The sequence below is a fragment of the Poecilia latipinna genome, unplaced genomic scaffold, assembly GCF_001443285.1.
Source record: "Poecilia latipinna isolate Pla-1442-1.1 unplaced genomic scaffold, P_latipinna-1.0 Scaffold650, whole genome shotgun sequence".
Taxonomy (NCBI): domain Eukaryota; kingdom Metazoa; phylum Chordata; class Actinopteri; order Cyprinodontiformes; family Poeciliidae; genus Poecilia; species Poecilia latipinna.
The window spans coordinates 52,857-74,096 of NW_015113266.1; the positions used below are offsets into that span (position 1 = coordinate 52,857).

Here is a 21,240-nt window from a genome sequence, read left to right on the forward strand (position 1 = left end):
TTTTTTTTTAAATACACCAAAAGACTTTAAAGCCTTGTTCTGGACTGGTTTTTTTTTTTTCTTTTCAAGAGAACGGGGAGGGGGTCTCAGAGAGCACATCCCTGCTCTGTTTGACCAGAAACCACAAAAAAGTAAAAACTCTGTTTCCAAAAGCAACTAATAAAAGCGTACACAGTTATTCTTTCCATGCAGTCATATAAAATACTATGGTTTTGTTTTCTGTTAGGCTATACTTGGATATTTACAGGTTTTCTTTTTATCATACAGTAAATCTGTACACAGTCTACTTTGAGACTCTTTCAAAAAAAAAAAAAAGTCCATAATCATCGGCGTACGGTGTATTTTTTTTTATCCTTTCGAAGTCTCCAAAGACACTGAAGATGATTCATGACTCATGATTCTACCTCTGAAGAGGAAAACAGGAACTTTCTCCTTCCTTGAGCCTCAGCGATGGCTGTCGCAGAGTTCCTTACGAACTCTGAACTTTCCCCCTTTCCTAGAAGTAAAAATCTCTCAAATCAAGGAAGGGAAGGCGATTAATTTTTTGGAGGGGAGGAGAGGTCTGTGACTTCCAGAAGACCCACACAGACATGTACAGCAGTTCCTACAGCTTTCCTCCAGGAGTCATTGCTGCTGGTGGTTAACACTGTCAGTCCTGTGTGATGACGAGGCTTTCTGCTGTTTCTGCGGCTGTGGTTTCAGCTGCTGCTGGTGCCTCTGATGGTGAGAGTGCTGCTGCGTCTGCTGCTGCTTTTGTTGCCTTTGTTGTTGCTGCTGCTGCTGCTGTTGCTGCTGCTGCTGATGTTGTTGTTGATGCTGTTTTTGTTGATGCTGCTGTTGTTGTTGTTGTTGTTGTTGTTGTTGCTGCTGCTGTGGAAGTGTTGCCTGGGTGAAAGCTCCCTGTTGCTGGAGAGGAAACGCTGCCTGCAGAATCAGCTGGGTAGACTGATTACTGTGAAGAAGACGAGTGCCCTAGCAGCAAAAAGATGGAAGAAATTATTTTGGAATTTGTCTTTTTTGTAAGTTTTGCACTTCTTAAACATTCATCAATACATAATAAACGCTACTAAGAAGCTGAGTGACTAATTTATTAAGTTCTGAGGTTTTCTCCAAACACTATATTTAAATATTCAACTCAGTGAGTTGTCTAATTTCAAGATAAATATCAAGCAGCGGTTTTATGGATAGATCTAACAATTGTGCAGTTTATACTGACTTTTTTGAGTGGTAATTTTTTTTTTTTCATAGTTGCTATTTTTTAATGCATAAAATTCACTGAACTATCAATCTGCTCTAGATGCTTCAGACTATTTTTAACATCTCCTGGTTGCAAACAGACATGATGTGTTTAGATGGGCTCACTCTGCCCTCTTCTGTTACCTGCAGGAACTGCTGTTGCTGCTGCCCCTGCTGGCTGTTTTGTGCCACTACAGCTGTTTGGTTTTGGCCATCGGGCTGGCCTTGAGATGATTGGGCAGGTTGTAGAGTTAGGGTCTGGGTTTGTCCCCCCTGCTGAGATGAAAAAAGTAAAACACTTAAGAGAGGAAAAAGTATTTAAAAGTTCTCCCATCTTTTTTCAAAACTTAATAGGGCTTTGACTTAATGTCGCTTCATGCAGTCAAAGCCCCAAAACAAAAGTTGTGCCATTAAAAATAAATATTATTCAATACTAAATAGGTTACTTCATTACACCAGTTAAATTTAGCAGTGATATTGTACAGCTTAAAAGCACAAAATCATATTTTCATACATATTCATATTTATTGATGCTTTCATGGAACCAACAATGGAAAAATGAGTAAAACCAATAGTCTTGACCATAATGTTTGTTTTGGGGGTTTATATGCATTATAAATTGGAGCCTATTGTTCCCATAACTAATCATAATTCTTATCGTGTTAAAAGAAATTAACCAATAATGATAAACAATACATTAAAGTACTGAGCCTACCTGGTTAAAAAAACCTAGCAACTGCAAAAAAATATGTTTTATGACTAATATGCAAGATGCTTGTCAACATCATATGAATGTTTATTTTATTTACCTGCTGGCCACCAAAGGGGTTGTAGGCTGTAACAACCTGCCCCATAAACATAGAGGTGGGCACCATGACAGCACCACATGCATGCATTGGAGTCGTCACAAGCTTTGTTACGAGCTGCTGCCCTGCTGGGAATCTGGAAGGAAAAAAATAAAACATTCAAGTAAGCTTGTTATTATCATACATCATATATGATTAGGACTTTTTTTTTTTTTTTAAACAGAGAATAAAGTTTGGTTATTACCGGATCTGTCGGTCCTGTGTGAAGGTGGCCACCGCGGTGCCTTGCTGCGTGTTGTTCTGCGGGAGGCTGGTGCTGATCTGCAGCACGTTTGGTGGTCCAGGTTGGGAAATCATCATGGTGTTGTAGAGCGGGGCAGAGACAGATCCCTGAGCCTGAGGCTGAGCCTGGGCAGCTTGCTGTGGCTGACGCTGGAAAAACAAACGAGCAACAAAATGGGAATTTACATCCAATTCTTTATAATAAAGCTTCATTTGTCTGATATAGCTATGTTCAATAAACTGGCATTCAGTTGAAATTTAATAACATCTTTTTTTATGGTGATTAGATAATCAGATATACAGATGCAGAAAAGTGTGAAGAAATTTAGCTTTATCTGAAGGCAGAGAGCGTTTGCCACAACTCTAGTCCTGCTGAGAAATGGTCGTCATCTTACAATGACAAGCTGGGCAAGGAGAGCATTAATCAGAGTAGCAGCCATACTATATACTATACTTTCTTAATCCTATATTATGCTGTATGTAGGGATCTGCAACCAATGGGGAGCCCAGTAAAATAAAGGAAAGGCAGCATAAGAAGTGTGTACCTGTGTGTGACCCACCTGTGCGAGTGTGTTGGTCTGCTGCTGTAAGCTCTGCTGAGGAGGAGGAGCTTGCTGCTGAATGGTGAGCTGCTGAGATCCTGAATGAACAGGGTTAACTGAGGGCTGCTGGACCTGACCAGTCAAGGTAGCTGCTTGTTGGACCGAGCCCACCTGCTGGAGCTGGACGTTCATCGTTCCACTCTGCTGCTGCTGTTGCAGCAGCACCTATAAAGGAGACAGCAAATGTCAGAGCAAAGTGGAGGCAGAAAATGTTGATTTGCATGCTTTTTTGTTATTTTGATGCTTATGCCAGAAAAAGTGTTAACAGAAACAAGGAAAGTATCTCATTAGGGTTCAGATTCAGGTACTGATATCAATTTAATCGGTACCTGAATCAATTTAATTGATTGAAAATTGAAAAGAAAACAATATGTAAAACAAAAACAGATCTTTGATCCAAGTTAGGTAAACTAAATACAAACAAAAAGGTGAAAACAAAGCAATCTGTCTAAAGAAGGAGGCGGAAATTCTGCTTCTGTTGTGTTCAAATGGTATTTTCCAAAATTAGGAAATCTTGGGAAAGATTCCTCAAAAAGTTACAATTTTACTTTAGTCTTTTGGCATTTTCCTGAAATGTCATTTAAGTGTGACATCTACCCACAAAGCACCAACAAAGCTTGAATAAAAGTAGAAGACATGTACCATAAAAAGGTACAAATGCTACATATTATAACTAAATGCAGAGTAAGAGCTTCTTATTATAACACATCTGCAAGTTGTGTGTAGCATTGAGCCCACCTGTATGCCCTGTCCCTGGACTCTCTGCAGTTGATCTTGGATGTGCCTCAGCTCCTCCTGCTGCCGCTGGATGTTTGCCTGGATCATTCGGGTTCTCTGCTCCAGCTGCTCCTTCAGGTGCTGCATGGCATTCACCTGTGCTGAGAACTCCATCACCGGCTTCAGAAGACAAAGAAGAGCTCTATGATAACACACTTTTCAAGACAGGGTCCTCTAATATACTACAGAAACCTTAATTTTGTTGAATGAGAATGTGAAGTTGTATCAAGTAGCTTTAGATCCTTCTATCATCCATTTTATGGGTGTTTACTGCCCTCTGCTGTTTTTAAGTTAGTCTTTTTTGTATAAGTATCTCCTCTGAAGTAGGTGGATTCATTTCTTACTTGTACATTTGCCTGAAGTTGCTGCTGCTGCTGCTGTTGTTGCTGTTGTTGTTGCTGTTGTTGTTGTTGTTGCTGTTGTTGTTGCTGCTGCTGCTGCTGTTGTTGCTGAGTGATCATGCCAGGATTCAAACTCTGTCCTGTGGTCTGTGAGCTCATTGACTGCAAACAAAAAGATTGACAAGAAACAAACTAGCTAAAGTGCACTGATATAAGAGAAAACAAAAATATCAAGTATAATAAAAATCTATTATTTTCATCAAGCCTACCTGGCTGCTGATGGAAGAGCGTCGCTGAGATGTCATCTCCATGGTAGAGGCCAGGGACTGCCGAGGGGGCGTCGCCATGTCCATATGCAGCTTGGGAGCTGTTGCTGCAGAGACAAAACTACTGGTGACCCGGCTGATCCCAGTGAAACACTTTGCAATCGTCTTTTACTTGTACTGAGTACAAGGATTTAACTCGTTGGCATAAACCGTGTAGAGTTCCTTACAAGTGCAAGTGTTGTCTGAGACATGAGACGAGGACTTCCTGGAGCTCCGCGATGATGTCGAAGGTGTTCGGCTGTGGTCAAACCGCTCCAGAGCTTCCTTCAAGCTGGATGTGTTCAGCTGTGACTCCGAACCAGAATCCTGACTCTACAAATTTAAAGTAACACAAAAATTATCAATCAATCAATCAATCCTCTTTATTTAGACACAATTATGGTCCATAAACAGACAAAACAAGAACAATAAAAAGAAGAAAAATAAAAAATATATAATGAAATAATCAATCACTGACATATAAACTAATCCGCCAGTGATTCCACAAACTGGAGAAAAACCTCACTGAGCTTTGAACAGGATTGGTCAGAGTCTGAATGATGCTGTTTGCAGAGTCTGTTAATCTACACATACATCTGTGCATAAAGTTTCAAAGCACAGCAGCGCAGGTTGTTACACTGGCATTCACAAACATCTGACTGGCACTACTCCATCGGGGCACCCTAAGCAGCATCCTCATGCCATCATTATAAGCAACCTGAAGTTTATTCATACTACTTTTCCTGTAACGCCACCACAGGTGGGCTGTATACATTGGAGTGCTGTACGCTTTAAAAAGTGCAATTTTGATAGATGCTGAGCACATGGAGAACGTCCGAAGGAGAATATTAGCTTGTACATAATGAGTACAACTCTGCTTGTAAATGTATCATCAGACAGGTCAGCAGTGATGTAATGTCCCAAATATTTGACCTCATCAGTGACCTGGAGGATGCTGCCAGACAGGGTGAAGCCAGGAAAAGATAATTTAGTGTCTTCTTTGCTCTTGACAATCATGATGTTGCTCTTTTTTGCATTATATTTAATATCATGCTGTAACCCGTACTTAGAGCAAACCCTTAACAGTTGCTGCAGACCAGCACTATATGGACAGAATATCACAAGATCGTCAGCGTACATCAGGTGGTTGATGGTTCCATTACCAACCCGACAGCCAGTCCTACATTGATTCAGCAGCTTAGATAAATCATCCATATACAGGTTAAAAAGGCAAGGAGATAGCAATTTTTTTAAAAAAAGGTGATAGATACTATCAGAAGATTGCAACTAGAAGTGACTGAACTTAAACAAGAAAAGCATGAATCTGAGATCTGACTAAATCCATTTCTACATGTTGGATTATACATACGTTTTAAATATATTTTCACTCCACAGATGCTGCCAAAATTTGATTTTTCAAAATCCTACATTTGCTTTCATGCAAATCAAGAATATGAAACACAGTTAACAGTCAGATGTCAGTGCTTTTTCAATAACTGGGAGAAATGAATTAAAATGCATATCAACAACTTTCACTTCATGTAAACTAAAGCTGTTTAGTATTAGAAAAACATGCATTTTTGTTGAATATTACAATGATATTGAGAGTAATGCACCCCTATTCTTCTCACTCACGTCATCAGGTTGTTGCTGCCACCACTTTTCATGAGCTTTTGTTTTCTGTATAAAGTGACACTAAGGCGTTGGTGGGTCATGGCAGAATATTCTGAACACTAGGTGAGAATGACTGGTTCTGCTACTGCAGTAATTCATTTTTAAGACATTAAACATTTTAATATGAGCATTCTGAATTTGATTCCCGCTACATGTTCAACACATAAGGCATTTCCAGCAGAGCTCGTCCAATGCTTAACCAAAGCTGTAGGTAGAAACAGGTCTTGACTGGTTCCATAAAATAACTTTGATTTTTCCATATCCAGGGAGGCAGCTTGGCGCTATGTCATCGTGACACTATAAATGTCTCGACCAATAAATGTTCTCCTCAGCTTAGTTGTGGAGGAGAGCACTGCAGGGAAGCAACACAAATCATATTGTTTACGTCCACATCCCTGCAAACAGATGCTCTAATATTCCCTGCTTGACTTCTTATTGCTGTTTTTAACACACTGCGGTTTAATCTTAACAACCCCAAACAGCTAACGTCTGATCGCTACCAGCAGTGCTGCAAAGGAGGGATGTAGACAGAGTTTGAAGTGAGATTTATTTACAAAACCTATTAAAACACTATTAGTGTTTAAGAACTCTGCAGGAAATGACGTTTATGGTTTCATTTCAAGATCTGCTGTGTGCACATTGACCTACTTAAACTCTCACAGGTGATATCAAAAGAAGCAGCAGGAAGATGAGATCCTGCTAATCAAACATTTTAATCAATGCTGCAGCTCAGTTATTAAAATGTTTTTGTTTTTTTTGTAGATTAGACAAAAAATTAGCAGTTCTTTGCTAAGAACTTTAAAATGGCAGGAGATGTGGTGTGCCAGAGTTTGTGGCGATGATAACACTAAGAATGGCTGCTTTATAACTCTTGTCTCAGTTTCACAATAGAACTGGTTTAGTGGAAAAACCACATGGTGGTTTTAACATTTGCAACCACAAACAAGCACCATTGCAAGTACCTTTTAAGAGACCATCTAGATTTTGCAGCAGTGTGTCTCAGTCATTAAACTGCCCCAGCAAAGCTTATAAAATGAACACTGGTGACATTAGCATATCTGTTTACAGTTTACCATCTCCCTGAACATTTCAACAGAAATTCTAAATACCTCCAACAGGTTCAAGTGATTCATTTTAGGTACTGTGATAACTTGTCTCTAAGGCTGTGGAAGAACCACTGCTACTGGTGGCACTAGTTTTCCTGGATGGCTCCCAGGTGTTTGCAGGTCGAAACATAACTGCCATAGTTCACTGAGTTCAAGATGAAACAGCAGCAGCAAAGGACCACAAGCTCTAAGCTGCGGTAAAACAAACTTTAATACCGTCTGAATCTAGTGCTCATTAGAGTTTTTCCCACTTTATGAAACTGGTTGACTATTGCTACACAGAATAGTTTGGAAAATGATTTGGAAATATTTCCAATCCTAATCTACAGAATATCTGAGACTACAGCCAACCTACAAAACTTAAAATAACTTGTTGCAGTTGTGTTACTCCATAAATAACAGAATATACATCATATTAAATGCAGCACATACTCATTATGCTGCACAATAACCACAAGGAAGCCATGACTAAACATGGCCAATGATTTTCTTCATTTTCACTCATGTATAAACTGAAGTAAAATGTTTCAAACAAATTAAAAGTTGCTTTTTGTTTTCAATAAAGCAGTAAAACATGGTATAGATATTTGTAAATACATGAACTAGAACTGCCCAATATACCAGATAGTAGAAGGTATTGTAGTATCAGTGTGTGTAACATCTATATAGCAAAAAGTTGCTTAGAAACAATGTATTGTAGGATTATTATATTTAAATTGCCATGCATGGAAATTCTGCCTATCTGTAATGTGTAATATCTTGTTGGACAGATGCTTTGTTTTGTCTTGGTCATGCTTTATTTTTTAGTTGTTTTTTTTTAATAACATAGCTTCCATTCACCAGGTATATCACAACTTCTGTAACTAATGTGGTTGAGAAAAATACAAATGCAAAACTTAAAAACAAACAGAGCATTTCTAACAGGGATGACTCACTTTATCAACAGCTGCCTCTGGATTGGTCTCTTCAATTCCCAGCTCTCTGCGCTGCTCCGCCCTCACCTCTGCATAGCTGCATAGCAGATTAAAAAAAGAAGGATTTCTTTAGGGGGAATGCATGGATAAATCGACAAACAATAAAAAAGGTAGTTTTTATTAAAAAAAAAACTGATATGAAAAAGATAATCTCAAAAGGGTTTTGTACCTGACCACCGTGTGTGTGCAAACAATAAACTCAGGTCTGGAGTTCCACTGATGATAGGTGATGTAGTAGTGTGTCTGCAGCCAAATCCACTGTTGACCTTTAGTCAGGAAGCGATAATAGCACGACTTCCCTTTTCCATACTGCATCACTGAGAGGGCGAGGGATAGAGACAGGCAAAACAAAAGATGTTACAAAAAAGGCAGTGATAGGAACCCTCTAAAGAATCTTGAATGAAAGAGAAAATGCAAAGCCTCACAGTGTTCGTGACATTTGGCGAGTGTCTCCAGGTCATCCACGTGGTAATAGTCATACCCTGATGTTCCTAGAACCTCAAAAGGCAGGTAGCCTATGATTGGTGGAGCTCTGAAGAGAGAAAAAATAGATATCACAGGAATTAATGCACAATTCAACATGTTTCAGAAAATTGGCCATTAATTTTTTCTCCCTACTGTCCATGTTCACCATTTTCAGATCTTTGTGTTCACATGTCAATCTGTTTCAAAACCATTTTCAGGAGGAACGCAGTGCATGTATGAAAATGGGTCAAGTCTGTTTTCATCTATCTGCCAGTGCATATGTACATGTGTGTGAGTGTGTGTCTATTATGGTTAGAAAGCTTACGGTTAGAAAATAGGCAAAGATCAGGTGTTGATTTATTATTGTCATATCTCTCATTGAGACAAACCTACTGGTGTAGTTTATTATGTCTCAAACTCAACAGGCCTCAACAGCAATCTTAGGTCTTAGAAGTAACTTAAAAATTTACCACAATGGTAAATATACCTAAAATATAATCTATTGCATGGATGCAATGCTTGACAGTCGCATATATCAGTGCAGTTTATTTCTATCCAGAATCGCACTATATGCCATCTTTTATATCTTCCCTACTATATTGCCAAAAAACAAAAGTTTTTATGTTGGTTATTTGTGCAAAACTTTGTGAAAGTCAAATTTGTCAAAATGTCCAGATGTTTCTAGCATGCAGACCAGCATGAAAAATGTTTGTGCTTATTGGGGATTACTTCACTGAATTTACACAGCTGAAACTGTAAAGTACAATGAAATGTGTATTTCACGTAACAGCCGAGCACTAGATGATTGATCAGGTTGAAAAGGAGCAACGGTTCACCACTGAGATCAGCAAGAGTTCCCCAGACCAAATAGTATTCATTATTTTAAATTCCAGTAGCTGAGATAATAATAAGAACAGTTGATTAAAGGTATAAAAACTGAAACTAATCAGACAAAGCTCTTCCAAAAACATACAAGACCAATCTCTACATGCCACCACGGTTGCTCACAAAGCAGCCGCTTGAGATACACAAAGCTGTCATCTCAAAGCCCGATTATAAAGATGTTCTTCTCATGCCGTCTTCCCTAATTGTGTCATTAGTTACCTCTAATTAAGGAAAATTCTAAGATGAAGTAAAGAAACAGTGGAAAAGCAGTCGAAACTCAGGTTCTGCAGGTTGAGGCAGAACGGAAAGAGCCGCGACAGCACAACAGGTTGTTACCAGACCAAAAAACAAAGCAGAAAAAGCACAGGTCAGCAATCTGAACCTCTACAATGCCATCTGCAGCACGTTTTAAAATGAAAAATAGGTCAAGTTCTTTGCTAACTTGCAAACTTGGGCTGCAAACTCATTTTTAAGTCTAAACCAGTAAATTGGTGACATAATGTCTGCAGAGCTCTGCCTGTCTTAATGCATGTTGACATCATCCAGGTAAGACAAATGTTGTCCATGTTTTAAAATGGAAGAGAAAGTTTACTTTAAATGATAGTTTAGAACTAGTTTATTGCTCCCAGGATTCAAATCTTGCTGATTGTACTCACCAGCTAGAATAAACTTACAAAGATTGATGTAACACACTAAGCAGAAACTTTTTTTGTCTCACAAGGTATTAGAGACATTAAATTTCACAAATCTTCCTGTGTGCTACTGAGAGATCTTACTTTAAATTCCTTCTTTGACCTAATTTATGACAACAAAACTCCTCCTGAAAATATTTTGGAAAGGCAGACGTAAATGTAGGAGAGGAATTCCCCTCCTACATTCACACAGTTACTGTAGAGTGTGTTTACCTGTGGTCTAAAAAGAGGAATTTCCATTCTAGACTGTGCCTTGAGGTGAATTCTTCATTTGGCTCTTCGACTGTGCACATTTCCTACAACCACAAAAACAAACATGAGAATCTGACCGTAAGCATATTGTATGTAAAAAGACAAAAGGACGGCTCAACCGTGTACTCATCCTGACAATACCTTGATAAACTGAGGTTTGGCCAAGCGGACGGTGGCTACGAAGCACACCTGGTCGTCGAAGGCAGGCTGCAGCGACCGCTGTAACACTCCTGCCAGACCATTCCTCGTAATGTTTGGAACTGCAACAGAGAAACCGTTTTCCATTAAATGAAAAAATATATATATTAATATCACTTCATTGTTTTCACATTTTGTAAATTTTAGTGTTATAAACTAACAAAAACTAGTGAATACCTGTGAAATAGAGGTATAAAACTGTTTTCACAAATAAGAAACTGAAAAACTTAATTTACAAGCCACATGGTTGTAAATGTTTTCAGTTCAAAGAAGCAAAGTTTTTCATACACTTACACAACTTAAAGAATATAGTGAACTTTGACATGACAATATGTGGAAATGTTACTGATAACATTGCTATATGATTGAATACTTTATATTGGTCAAATTGTAAAAGAATGAGACTATTAAGTAACAATATCATGAAACATTGCTAAAGCATCCAGTATCATATTAACTATGAGTAACATGAGCAACATACCGTTATTGAGGGATTTGAAGTTGCCAATAAACTTCACATATTCATAAACCGGAGGCTCTTTGGGGTCAATTGCTCCTCGCAGCATGTGACAGCAGAACTCTAGATGATTCTTAGCTGAAGAGGAAGAGATAGACAAAAAGTTACTTAAATTACAAATTACATTTCTGTAGATTTGTGTACAATGTTTCAAAGAAAAACAGATGGCGCTGAATCAGCATATTTCTAAAAATGAAAGTCTTCAGAGTAACTGTCAGAAGATAAACTGAATCCATACAAGTAATTTCCAGATTTTAGAATAAATACTTTTGGAGACGTTTTATTGAATTTATGTTCAATAAATCTTGCAGCATTTCAAGCTAAAGTACAAAAACAAAGTGAATTTGATACTCACTCTTCATATAGTCACTGCTGAGGCTCTCCAGTTCAGTTGGGTGTGTAGACAGAACCTTATACACTTCGGAGTGTTCCCCAACAGGCAGAAAGTTTAATAAGTTCTGGTCCACAAAGTCCGCCTGGAAAATACAAAGATTCAGGCATAGAAATACAAAAACAAAAGAATGGCCAAACTCTTCTCACTACACAGAAGCTCTTACAGTTTTTAATCTGAGCCACAACAACAAACAAACCCACAAAATGCATTACAGCGTACACCATCATACAATGAAAGACCAAAACAAAATGAGCAACAAACAGAAGCGGTAATACTTACTGGTAGGTGTTCTAGTAAAGAGGTGACGCTCTCAGAGACATAAAGGATGTTCCCATCAGTCATTATTGCTATAAAGAATCCATCCAAAGCCTGATCCAAAAGCAAAAATTACACTGTCAAATGCTCTGTTTACTAGCAAGGGAAAAGTGCAAATTATATTCTGAAATTAAGGGCTGGTTTTTGCCAGTCAGAGAAGGTGAAATAAAAAAAAATACACAAAAACAGAAGCTTTTTTTTAATAAGCCAAAGTATCAAGTGCAGATATAGGTCTGGTTAAAATGTCATATAGACTTAAAATTGGCATGAACGCCACATTAATGTCTTCCTTTAAATTATTTATCTGAACCACTGTTTTCCCCAGGATAAAATAACTATCATTTTCTAATGACGCCAGGTGTACAGGTTTTATATATTGTTTTTTTCTAAACAACACAGAGACAAAATTATACATGCAAACCTAAATATTTGTAATGATTTTTGAATCGCTCAGACATTACATTTTCTATATTTTGCCTTCTCATCTCAACTCTGATTGCAGGATACTAGCGTACATGAACAGCTGGAGTACAGTCAGTGCCCTTCGCTGGTTCAGAACACATTATTGGCCTAATTTGTGCCTTGTTGAACTTCAGCAATAGTTTCAGAGTCTCTACTGGTTGCACCAGTGCATCCAGAGGAGCGTTCCAACAGAACAATGATTCAAAACATGCATCAAACATCGTTTCTTAATGGATGCAGTGGGATCATTTCTTTAAGTTTCTGAAAAGGCCCTTAAGCTTTCAACTGGAACTTTATCTGCTAACTACAATAGGAAAACCCAACCACAGAAACAACAGAAGAGTTGGTACTACACTGTTGTCACCCACAGTACAGGAATAGAGTAGAGAATGTGACATTTCTGACCTCCAACATGAGCTGTGTGAATTCTTCGTTGCTTAGAAAGGGGGGCTTCCAGTCCTGTCTGATCTCGCTCGACTCTGACTGGGCTGCAATCTCTGATGAAGGAAGAAGGATGGATGAGATTTAAGTAAATACATTTCAGGAATCTTGAAACTAAGAACAGATGGAGATGATGCACTCACAGAAAAATGAAGGTCATATAAAACAAATGTTCTCAGAGACTAATCCAATGGCAAAACAGGACAATTAAGAACAAAAATTGTGACAAAATATTTCTAAGTTGCAGGAAAAAACTAAAAGCTTGGATTTGTAAAACTATTAACCCAAATACAGTTCTTGCACCTAATCTACAATCATCATGCACTAAAATAACTCAATCCCAAATTTTAAGTCACCAACCATTTCGTGTATGGCAAGCACTTACAGCAAATCAAATAATATTTTACAATTTCCATGTGCCATAAAAAGGGCAATAAAGCATGTTTTTACAAAGTTCAGATCATGAAGGTAAACAACCCTGATAGTAGAGTGCATGTCCAAGTGAATAATTAATCCCAAAAACAGAGTAAGAAATCTCCACTCAGCAAGGAGTTCCACGTAAACACGGGAAGTGACGGGAGGAGGGTGAAAACGCCTGACCTTTGTGTTTACACAGGAAGTCGATGCTTTTCTGCAGGATGGTAGACTTGTCCATCTTTCGGGTGTTGCCTGGCAACATGGTGCCAAGCTCTTTGATGAGGACATTGAACTGGTCTCTCCTTTTCTTCTCCGACTTGTTACGGGACACGCTGTAATCCAAAGCAGGTTGGTTAGACTTGAAGGGATCAGAGCCTCCTTGGTGGAACTTTACCGAGGCATAAAGCTCACCGTTTCGCCTTGTCCTTCTCATCTTCTTCCATCAACCCATCAGTGAGGCTGCAATCATCCCTATAGGATGTGAAAAAAATTGACTTTCAGCTTTCTCCTTGTTCTAATTGTGTATGTTTGTAGGCAGCTTTGAAGCATAAAAGTGTTGGTAGTAACAGCTAAAAAAGATTCCTAATAGGGATAGTATGTGTAAGTTTATTTGCAATCACAAACAAAGAGAAAAGAAGAAAAAGGAATGTGCGATGCTTGCCAAGAAGGTTTACCACATGAGTAATAGGGTGTGTCTTGTCTGAGCTCCAAATATGAATGTTAAAATACTTTCATTTATAATCACAGACAATTCACGAACATCATACTTTACATTTAATTATGCAAAAATTTATAATCATTTACAGAGAAATGAATGTGTGTGTGTGTGTGTGTGTGCGCGCGTGTGTGCGCGTGTGTGTGTGTCAGCATACCCTATGCTTGATGTCATGGTGGCTGCTGATCAGGGCTGTGGCTGTAGTAATTTGTTCTTTAGGCGTGAGGTAGGCATTTGGAAAAGCACCTGAAAATACCAGAGTGAAACAAATGATTGCTTTAATCCTTCATAATCCAATTCAGTGGATTAACAGCATAACTCATCACTAAAGAATCATACGACAAATTTGTCGCTTTTAATTTAACCAGCATTAACTGCAAACACTGCCGGCCACATTTATTTTAACCACTGCTAAAGATGCAGAAAAATCTTCAAATAAATTCCTCTTGCATTGCAGCATCGCAACATCACACTGAAGGAAATAGGACAAACACAACATCTGAGTCTCATTTTAAGAGAAAAGAGACCAGACATAAAATTGGGTTACTGTGTGTCTGGTGAGTTATCTTTGTCTTGATTCGACCATTTGTTCTGAGCAAATGGTTGAAAGACCTAATGACACCCCATTTTGGGTTTACTTATTTTCATTTGATATACCCTGCTATTGCAAGCATTTCAATCCACTTTGATGGGTTCCCAGGACTTTTGGAAGAGCAAAAAGCCCACTCCATCACATAGTTTCCACCTCAAATCTACATGGAGTGCTTGGTGATGAAAATATCAATCTGAAATCATCTGATCAAAGCTTAAAATGACTAAGGTCCCAACAAACTCAATGTTTACATTTATGATAGTAGAACAGAGAAAGCTTTCTAACATCAATCTTAACTATTTGACATGTTAGTAGTATCTAACTGTTGTCAATCTGTGATCCTAAGACGATGGTCTTTGCATCAGTTCTTCAGCAGTGAGCTTTGGAGACTATTACTACTCCACTCTCTGTGCATGGTGCCAAGATAAATGTGGGTCTATGTTTGGGCTAGATGCCAGTGTCCAAAGGTCATGAACCTTTAGGTCATGCCATGTCATTTTTTTTACCCAAGAGAAAAAGAAAGATAATTAAAAAATTAAGTATTTTGTTTCCTAAATGTAGCTTTAAGCATTTTACAAGTAATGTGAATGATGTCAATACTTGCACCACTACTGGTTTTGTTCAAAATAATACTTTTATTCTCCCAACTGAATAATTTTAGTTTTTTTAATATGTCAGAGAAAAAATATGCTACAGTGATAAAAGTTCAATTTCTTATCCAGGTTTTACACATTTTTAACCTGTGGTGCCAACAAGTTTAGCCAGCACTGTAGAAAAATATTTATGACGTTAATGAAAGATGAATATTCTAAGTAGGCATTTATTGTCTGAGCTAAATTTAGAAATTTCTCAGCGATTTCATGTGTGATGATGTTTTAACAACCTGTAAACCAGTTCATGAGTCATGATGAAATTTGGATCAATACCAGCTGTGTCAAGTCAATTCAAGTCAAAGAAAACGCAAGCACCTGACAACAAAAGTGCTAGTCAAGATATTTTTTTTTTAATGTCTGTTTCATTTTGTTTAATAGTTATCTAGTACAAGTAATCTCCAAAGAGGGAGGATTTTGTAGGGAGAGCAGTGAAATATTAGATGTGTTCCTAAAAGAGTTGTTTTACAGGCAATTAAACTTCAGAAAATTTAAGTAGTTCAGATTATAACAAATAATAATACAGTAATGTAGATAGACAGCTCTACATTACAGCGTCACCAGGTGGCAACAAACTCATTCAAGCACTGAGTAGATGCACAGACCAAATCAATTAATTGATGAGTCATAGCTTTCTCTATCTAAATGGAAACAAAGCTGAAGTAATTCTTTTTGGACCTAAAACGGAATGACAGAGTCAACTCACGGCTTCAGTTATTATAGCTAGAAATTACTGATCAGGCCTGAAAATCTGGGTGTAGCGATGGACTCTGACCTGAGCCTTCATAGTCACATAAAGACAATCACAAAGTCGGTCTTCTATCACCTGAAGAACATTTTCAAGATTATAGAACTAATGTCACAGCAAAAGCTAGATGATACATTAAATTTACTCAGATCAAAACTGTTTTTTATGCAATTCCATTATGTCTAAGTGTGTGAAGTTAGTCCTCACCCCGCCGCAGCTTTTGCACAATCTAAACGTCTTTTCTCACGGGCCACAGAATGGGTTGGGGACTGTCACTGACTCAAAGGTCAAAAGAGGTATCGAGGTCATTGGGGTTGAAAGAGGACAGCAAACCACGAGGAAGACAAACGGAGGTTGACCAAAACCTGCTGAAGAAACCAGAGCACAAGAAAGAGGGTCATGAGGGTTTAGGGCTGAGGACAGAGAGAGAGAGCAAGAAATGTGATCATGACGAAATCAAAAAATCCAGGTAATGTGAATCATCCAAACAAAACAAACCTAATTACTTAATTTGTAAAGTGGTTTTTAACTCAGTTAAAATATCTTTTTGGTTTTAAGAGGTCAGTCACCACTAACAAAGCTATATTTTGAAATAGATTAACTTACCATAATAAATTAATGAAAAGAAAGTGTTTATTTCTACATTACGGATTCTGATTTCAGGAATGAATGATTTCTAATGTGTTGTAACATTTTTTAAGTTGGATACATCAATAAATAGTTGACATATCCAATGTAAGTTTAGGTTCAGCAACACTGACTAAATCAACAAAATAAGGCATAGCAAAGACCAGATATTATAAACAGTTTAAATAAGATTACTTAAAGGACTATAACATAAATCCTCAGAACTTGTATGTAATTAAAATATCTCATTACTACACCCATCGTTCTATTTGTTTTCTTTTACAGATACAGTTTGAGATCTTAGGCAGAGATTCGACATAAGATTAGCTAACATTGTCTGCTTCCTTATTACAAATATTGGCAACAAATTCTGTGACACAACATTTAAACTTGGATGTTTAAAAAGTTTCGGTTCCTCTAAAACACGTGAACTCATGGGATAATTGGTCTTTAAAAATTCCTGTGCTTGAAAGCGCAATAATTAAATAAAACCACAAACCTTCAAGAAACTTTTCATTTGCCAGCACTTATTGAGAATAGTTCTCAACTCACCTTCAGCTGGAATGTCCCTTGTAGACAAAACTGGCCTATTTAGATCCAAGTCTTCTTTGCAAGCTGCGACAAAACTTCTCACCACACCCGAGCTGCAGAAATATAAACAGATAATAAAATCTACGAATATAATTCATGTCATGAAATAGGCAGCACATTTTCAGGAGATTATGCGCCAGATCAGAAAAGATGGCGAAGCTAAGGAGCGACGCCTTCATGTCTTGATGCTAAAAACTTGTTGGGACAATGATAAACAATGACTCAGTTCTTCGCACCAAACTGTAGCTCTAATTCAGCTGCTAATTTGGCAGCTGATCTAAATATCCATATCAATTTATTAAATTGGAGTATAGTTAATCATGAATTCTCACATGTCTAAAAGGTCACGGCTATCTTGTTAGAACCCATAAAAACCAATCAAGTGAGTCAAAATAACTAAATGCTGCTGCTTGACACACTTCAAAGGTTTGAGGGATGAGACTCGATATTTGCTTGATCCTCTCTGCAAAATAATAAGCTAATTATTTACAGTAGTCAAATAAATTTAATTTATTTCTCCGCATGGCCCACATTCAAGAAATGTAATAATACCTATTGAAATATTAAGTTATGCCAACCTCCTTCTTAAAATTACACGCCAGATATTTCCTGTAAAAAAAAAAAAAAAAAAAATCAATCCAACTCAGTTCAAAGTTTATGAACATGCCATGGGCAGTATTTTATATTTACTTTATTTTGTTGAAAGGTGTTATTTAAATCAAAATCTAATCTACCTTAATGAAAAACAGATTTCTTCTTGTTTGTTTTCACCAGATTCTTCCTTCAAATGTGTTTTCGGTAATAAGGTTGCAGCAAAACATCTGAGCTGCTGTAAAAACACAGCAGGAATTTCACAAAACTACATGGAAGCAGTTCATAGCATGCTTTAGAATGTATGTCTAGTTTCTCAACATTATTAAGAATTAATGTATAGTTGTTGCTCTTTTAGACACAGGCAAGTAATCTATATGAAGGCTTATTAACATTTTAAAGAGTTACTGGCTTTTTTAATGGGGAAGTTTATTCCAGCTGCACGGCAGCTCAGCTGGCTGAAAAATGTTCCAGCACTATTCTCCTTCGTTACAAGTATGGCAAAACTGAGATGCTTGGAAATATTGTCCATATTGGAAAACATGGGTAATGCCCAAAAGCTACATTACCCTACTATCCAGATAACTTTCTTTAAAAAAAAAAAAAAAAAAAACTATAGTTGGCAAGCTACAAGCATCAGGTCTATTACAGACTGGCTACCTGAGGAGACAGGCCAACTAATACCCAAATATCAGCTTGTGTTATTCTAGCAGAACAGAAAAAAGTACAACAGTATGCACAAGTACCTGAATGGAACAACAACTTGGAGAGGTTGCAAATAAATTATTAATCATCTTATTACACATTTTTACTTGGGTTAAGGAGTCAAACTAACAATAAATAACTATAATACATGACATTTATAGCAATAAATATAAATATGGCACAGTATTTTTCCACAATATGAATAACTATGGCTATTCTGCTTTACAAAAAAAGTAATTGGATGATGAATAGTTTCTGTAAATATTGTGAAACCTTGGTAGTAGGTTACTATAACTACTGCTAAAACTGCTGCTAGAACCTAGAGGAACCTTATTCTATTCTTCCTCTGCTAATGGCAAAGCTGAGTCTTATTGAGGAAGTTTTGGTCTGACAAAATTGAGTCATTTTGAAATACATATTGCACATTTTTGGAAAATACTTAGTGGTCACTAATTTGTACCCAAATTTTATACACATTACCATCTCATCCCTTCTTGCTTCCATGTCACATCTGTAAGCAAACTACTTTTTTTACCAATTAAAGCATCACATACGATTTGATTTGATTAAGAATTTTCAGGAATCATAAAAATAATATGCTCAAATGTCACAAATTATTTGACTATTATTCTCTGATTTTGAAAACTTTGTATTACGTATTCTTTCATCTAGTTCTTAGAACCAGGAGATTATTTACTGTATATGACAAATTACAACTCCTGATCAAATCAAATTAACTGTACGTGACAATCTGACAGTCAATATTATTATTTGGAGCCATATAATACCTGGTGTGCAAGAAACTACACCAGCAGATTGCACAAGTAGAATACTGGCTATTTTGCCCCTTCACTATTTGATGCCTTCCCTGTTTATATTAATTCATGCCTAACTTTTTATGAGAACAAAATTATTCAGACTAATGCAGGATATTTTGTACTGACCATTCGTCAATCTATACCCGCCACAGGAAATGTTTTGTACCCACTTTGACAAAGAATTGAAGTAATTTTCAATATTTTAACTCTGTTTAAAGTAACTAAAGCAGTTATATAAATAAAAAACATAACAGAACATATTTCAAGAAAGTCAACTGACCCAAAACTGATCAGCACCAAAATAAATCAGACTAAATTGTCATTAAACGTTCCACTACAACACAAAACAAAGTTGTTCATCATGGTTTAAGTACATGTTGCAATATACTTTGTTTACAAATACAAAATGATCCTAGGAAGGGATGAGATGATAATCTTGAAGTACAAATTGTCAAATAAGCGTAATGACCCAGATATTTTCATTGCTAAAATATGACTAAAGGACCAAAACTGCAAATGTAGGCGCATGACTATATCCTCTTGTGATGTCATTGAACCAAACATTGCATTTTTAAATATTTGCTTTTTGTCAAATTTTGCAGTGAAATCCATCCTTCACTACCATGCTGTTAGTATATCAGAATAATTTTTTTAAAAAAAAGAGAAAAAAGTACACCACTGGATAGTATCTTTAAACTGTCTGGAGAACCACTGTCTAACTATTTCAAAACCCCAGCTCTTAAGATTTGACTGCAGGCAGAAAGGTCACATTAATTGTAAGAAGCCCAGAACAAATTATCTTTCTCATTACTTTGCATTCATAGCTCTTTGATGGGTCTGTTCGAGCTGTAATTGATGGTCAGTAGGTGAAGCGTTATTACGTTGTGCTAAGAAACACAGCACCATTACTAATGAATAAACTCTGACATTAGCAACATGGCCGCAGCAGCGCTGTTGACCAAGAAGAAGTAGTATTTTACATACCTTTTAATGCCACAGGTGTTGTTGTTATACAACCATAAGAGAACAACCAATACAGCTAGCTTGCAGGCTAACTAAGCTGGCTACCGAAAACTGCCCATTTAACTCAAGAGGTTTAATGCTCTTACTGTCCCCGTTTTCTCCCGCTACACTCGCAAATGGTAACGCGATTCACATTGATCAAATAAACATCCCAAATAATTAAATCAAAAAATTCAGTCTCTATCATTGGAAGCTGGCGCCGCGCCTGGAGCTGTCACGCAACAACTGACATTGAAGACGAAATAATCTTCAAAATATCACCGCTGTGCCACTAACAGCGCGAGAGAGTGCGTCTTAACAACCGCACGAGGCAGCGTCCTCGGACAAGCCGACAAAAACAGAAACACCAGCCGGTGAGAAACAGCCTAAATCAGCGACGGCAGAAACGTTTTTCGCGGCAGATGTATGTACAAACACACACGCATACATATATAGTCAATGGGCGCGCGCACACACACACACACACACTCTCTCTAAGGAGGAGCCGCGCACGCGCACGCCCACTCGCTCACACAGATACTGGCAGCTCAGAATGTGGGTCACTGGGCCTCTACTCTCCCTCGAGCGTGCGGAAACAGTCCCGAAGCCTGCTCTGCAGTCCGACCGCTTCCGCACGCCGAAAAAAAAACACCGTACACAAACAACTGAGCTGTTTCTCAACAAAAGCTTTTGTATGTGCAGTAAAAAAAAATCTTTACCTTCACGAATTACCTAGCAGCCAGTCTCCTTGTTTTGCTTACTTGAGCGTCACGTCGAGGCGGTGGGGGCCAGGAGGACTGAGAGGACTTCGGGCTGGGGAGAAAAACAGGAGGCCTACTTCATATTACGACGTACAGTCATGCGCAATAGAGACAGTAGGGCGCACTATTTTGCAAGTACAGTAGCAGAAACGGAGGGAAACTGCTGAGTGATCTCCGGAGGAGAAATGACTCCGCGTTTTTATGGCCTTTTCAACCTGGCTGCTCCACTCTGAGTCCATTGGAGGTTTTTATAAGTACAATATGGCAACTCAACACTTTCATTTGCGTTTGACTGTAAA

The 21,240-nt window shown here is 37.7% G+C and overlaps 1 protein-coding gene across 4 annotated transcripts; it reads right to left on the bottom strand.

The window, feature by feature from the left end:
• On the bottom strand, positions 1-21,034 carry clockb (clock circadian regulator b). 4 transcript variants are annotated; one of them, XM_015043818.1, is made up of 24 exons: positions 20,900-21,034; positions 17,026-17,117; positions 16,054-16,211; positions 14,014-14,102; positions 13,553-13,612; positions 13,325-13,473; positions 12,689-12,780; positions 11,786-11,875; positions 11,468-11,588; positions 11,077-11,190; positions 10,539-10,657; positions 10,359-10,441; positions 8,529-8,635; positions 8,273-8,420; positions 8,065-8,140; positions 4,538-4,682; positions 4,314-4,417; positions 4,048-4,206; positions 3,665-3,823; positions 2,885-3,091; positions 2,287-2,474; positions 2,046-2,178; positions 1,381-1,512; positions 1-972 (listed from the first exon to the last, which is right to left on the bottom strand). In XM_015043818.1, exons 4-24 carry the CDS (start codon positions 14,028-14,030, stop codon positions 625-627), a joined length of 2,751 nt encoding a protein of 916 aa, XP_014899304.1. In that variant the 5' UTR covers positions 14,031-14,102; positions 16,054-16,211; positions 17,026-17,117; positions 20,900-21,034; the 3' UTR covers positions 1-624. The 4 variants fall into 4 exon arrangements, with proteins under 4 accessions (XP_014899304.1, XP_014899305.1, XP_014899302.1 ...); XM_015043819.1 differs by having other exon boundaries at positions 1,381-1,509; positions 16,054-16,214; XM_015043816.1 differs by having other exon boundaries at positions 16,054-16,214.
• Between the last annotated feature and the right edge of the window lie 206 nt (positions 21,035-21,240).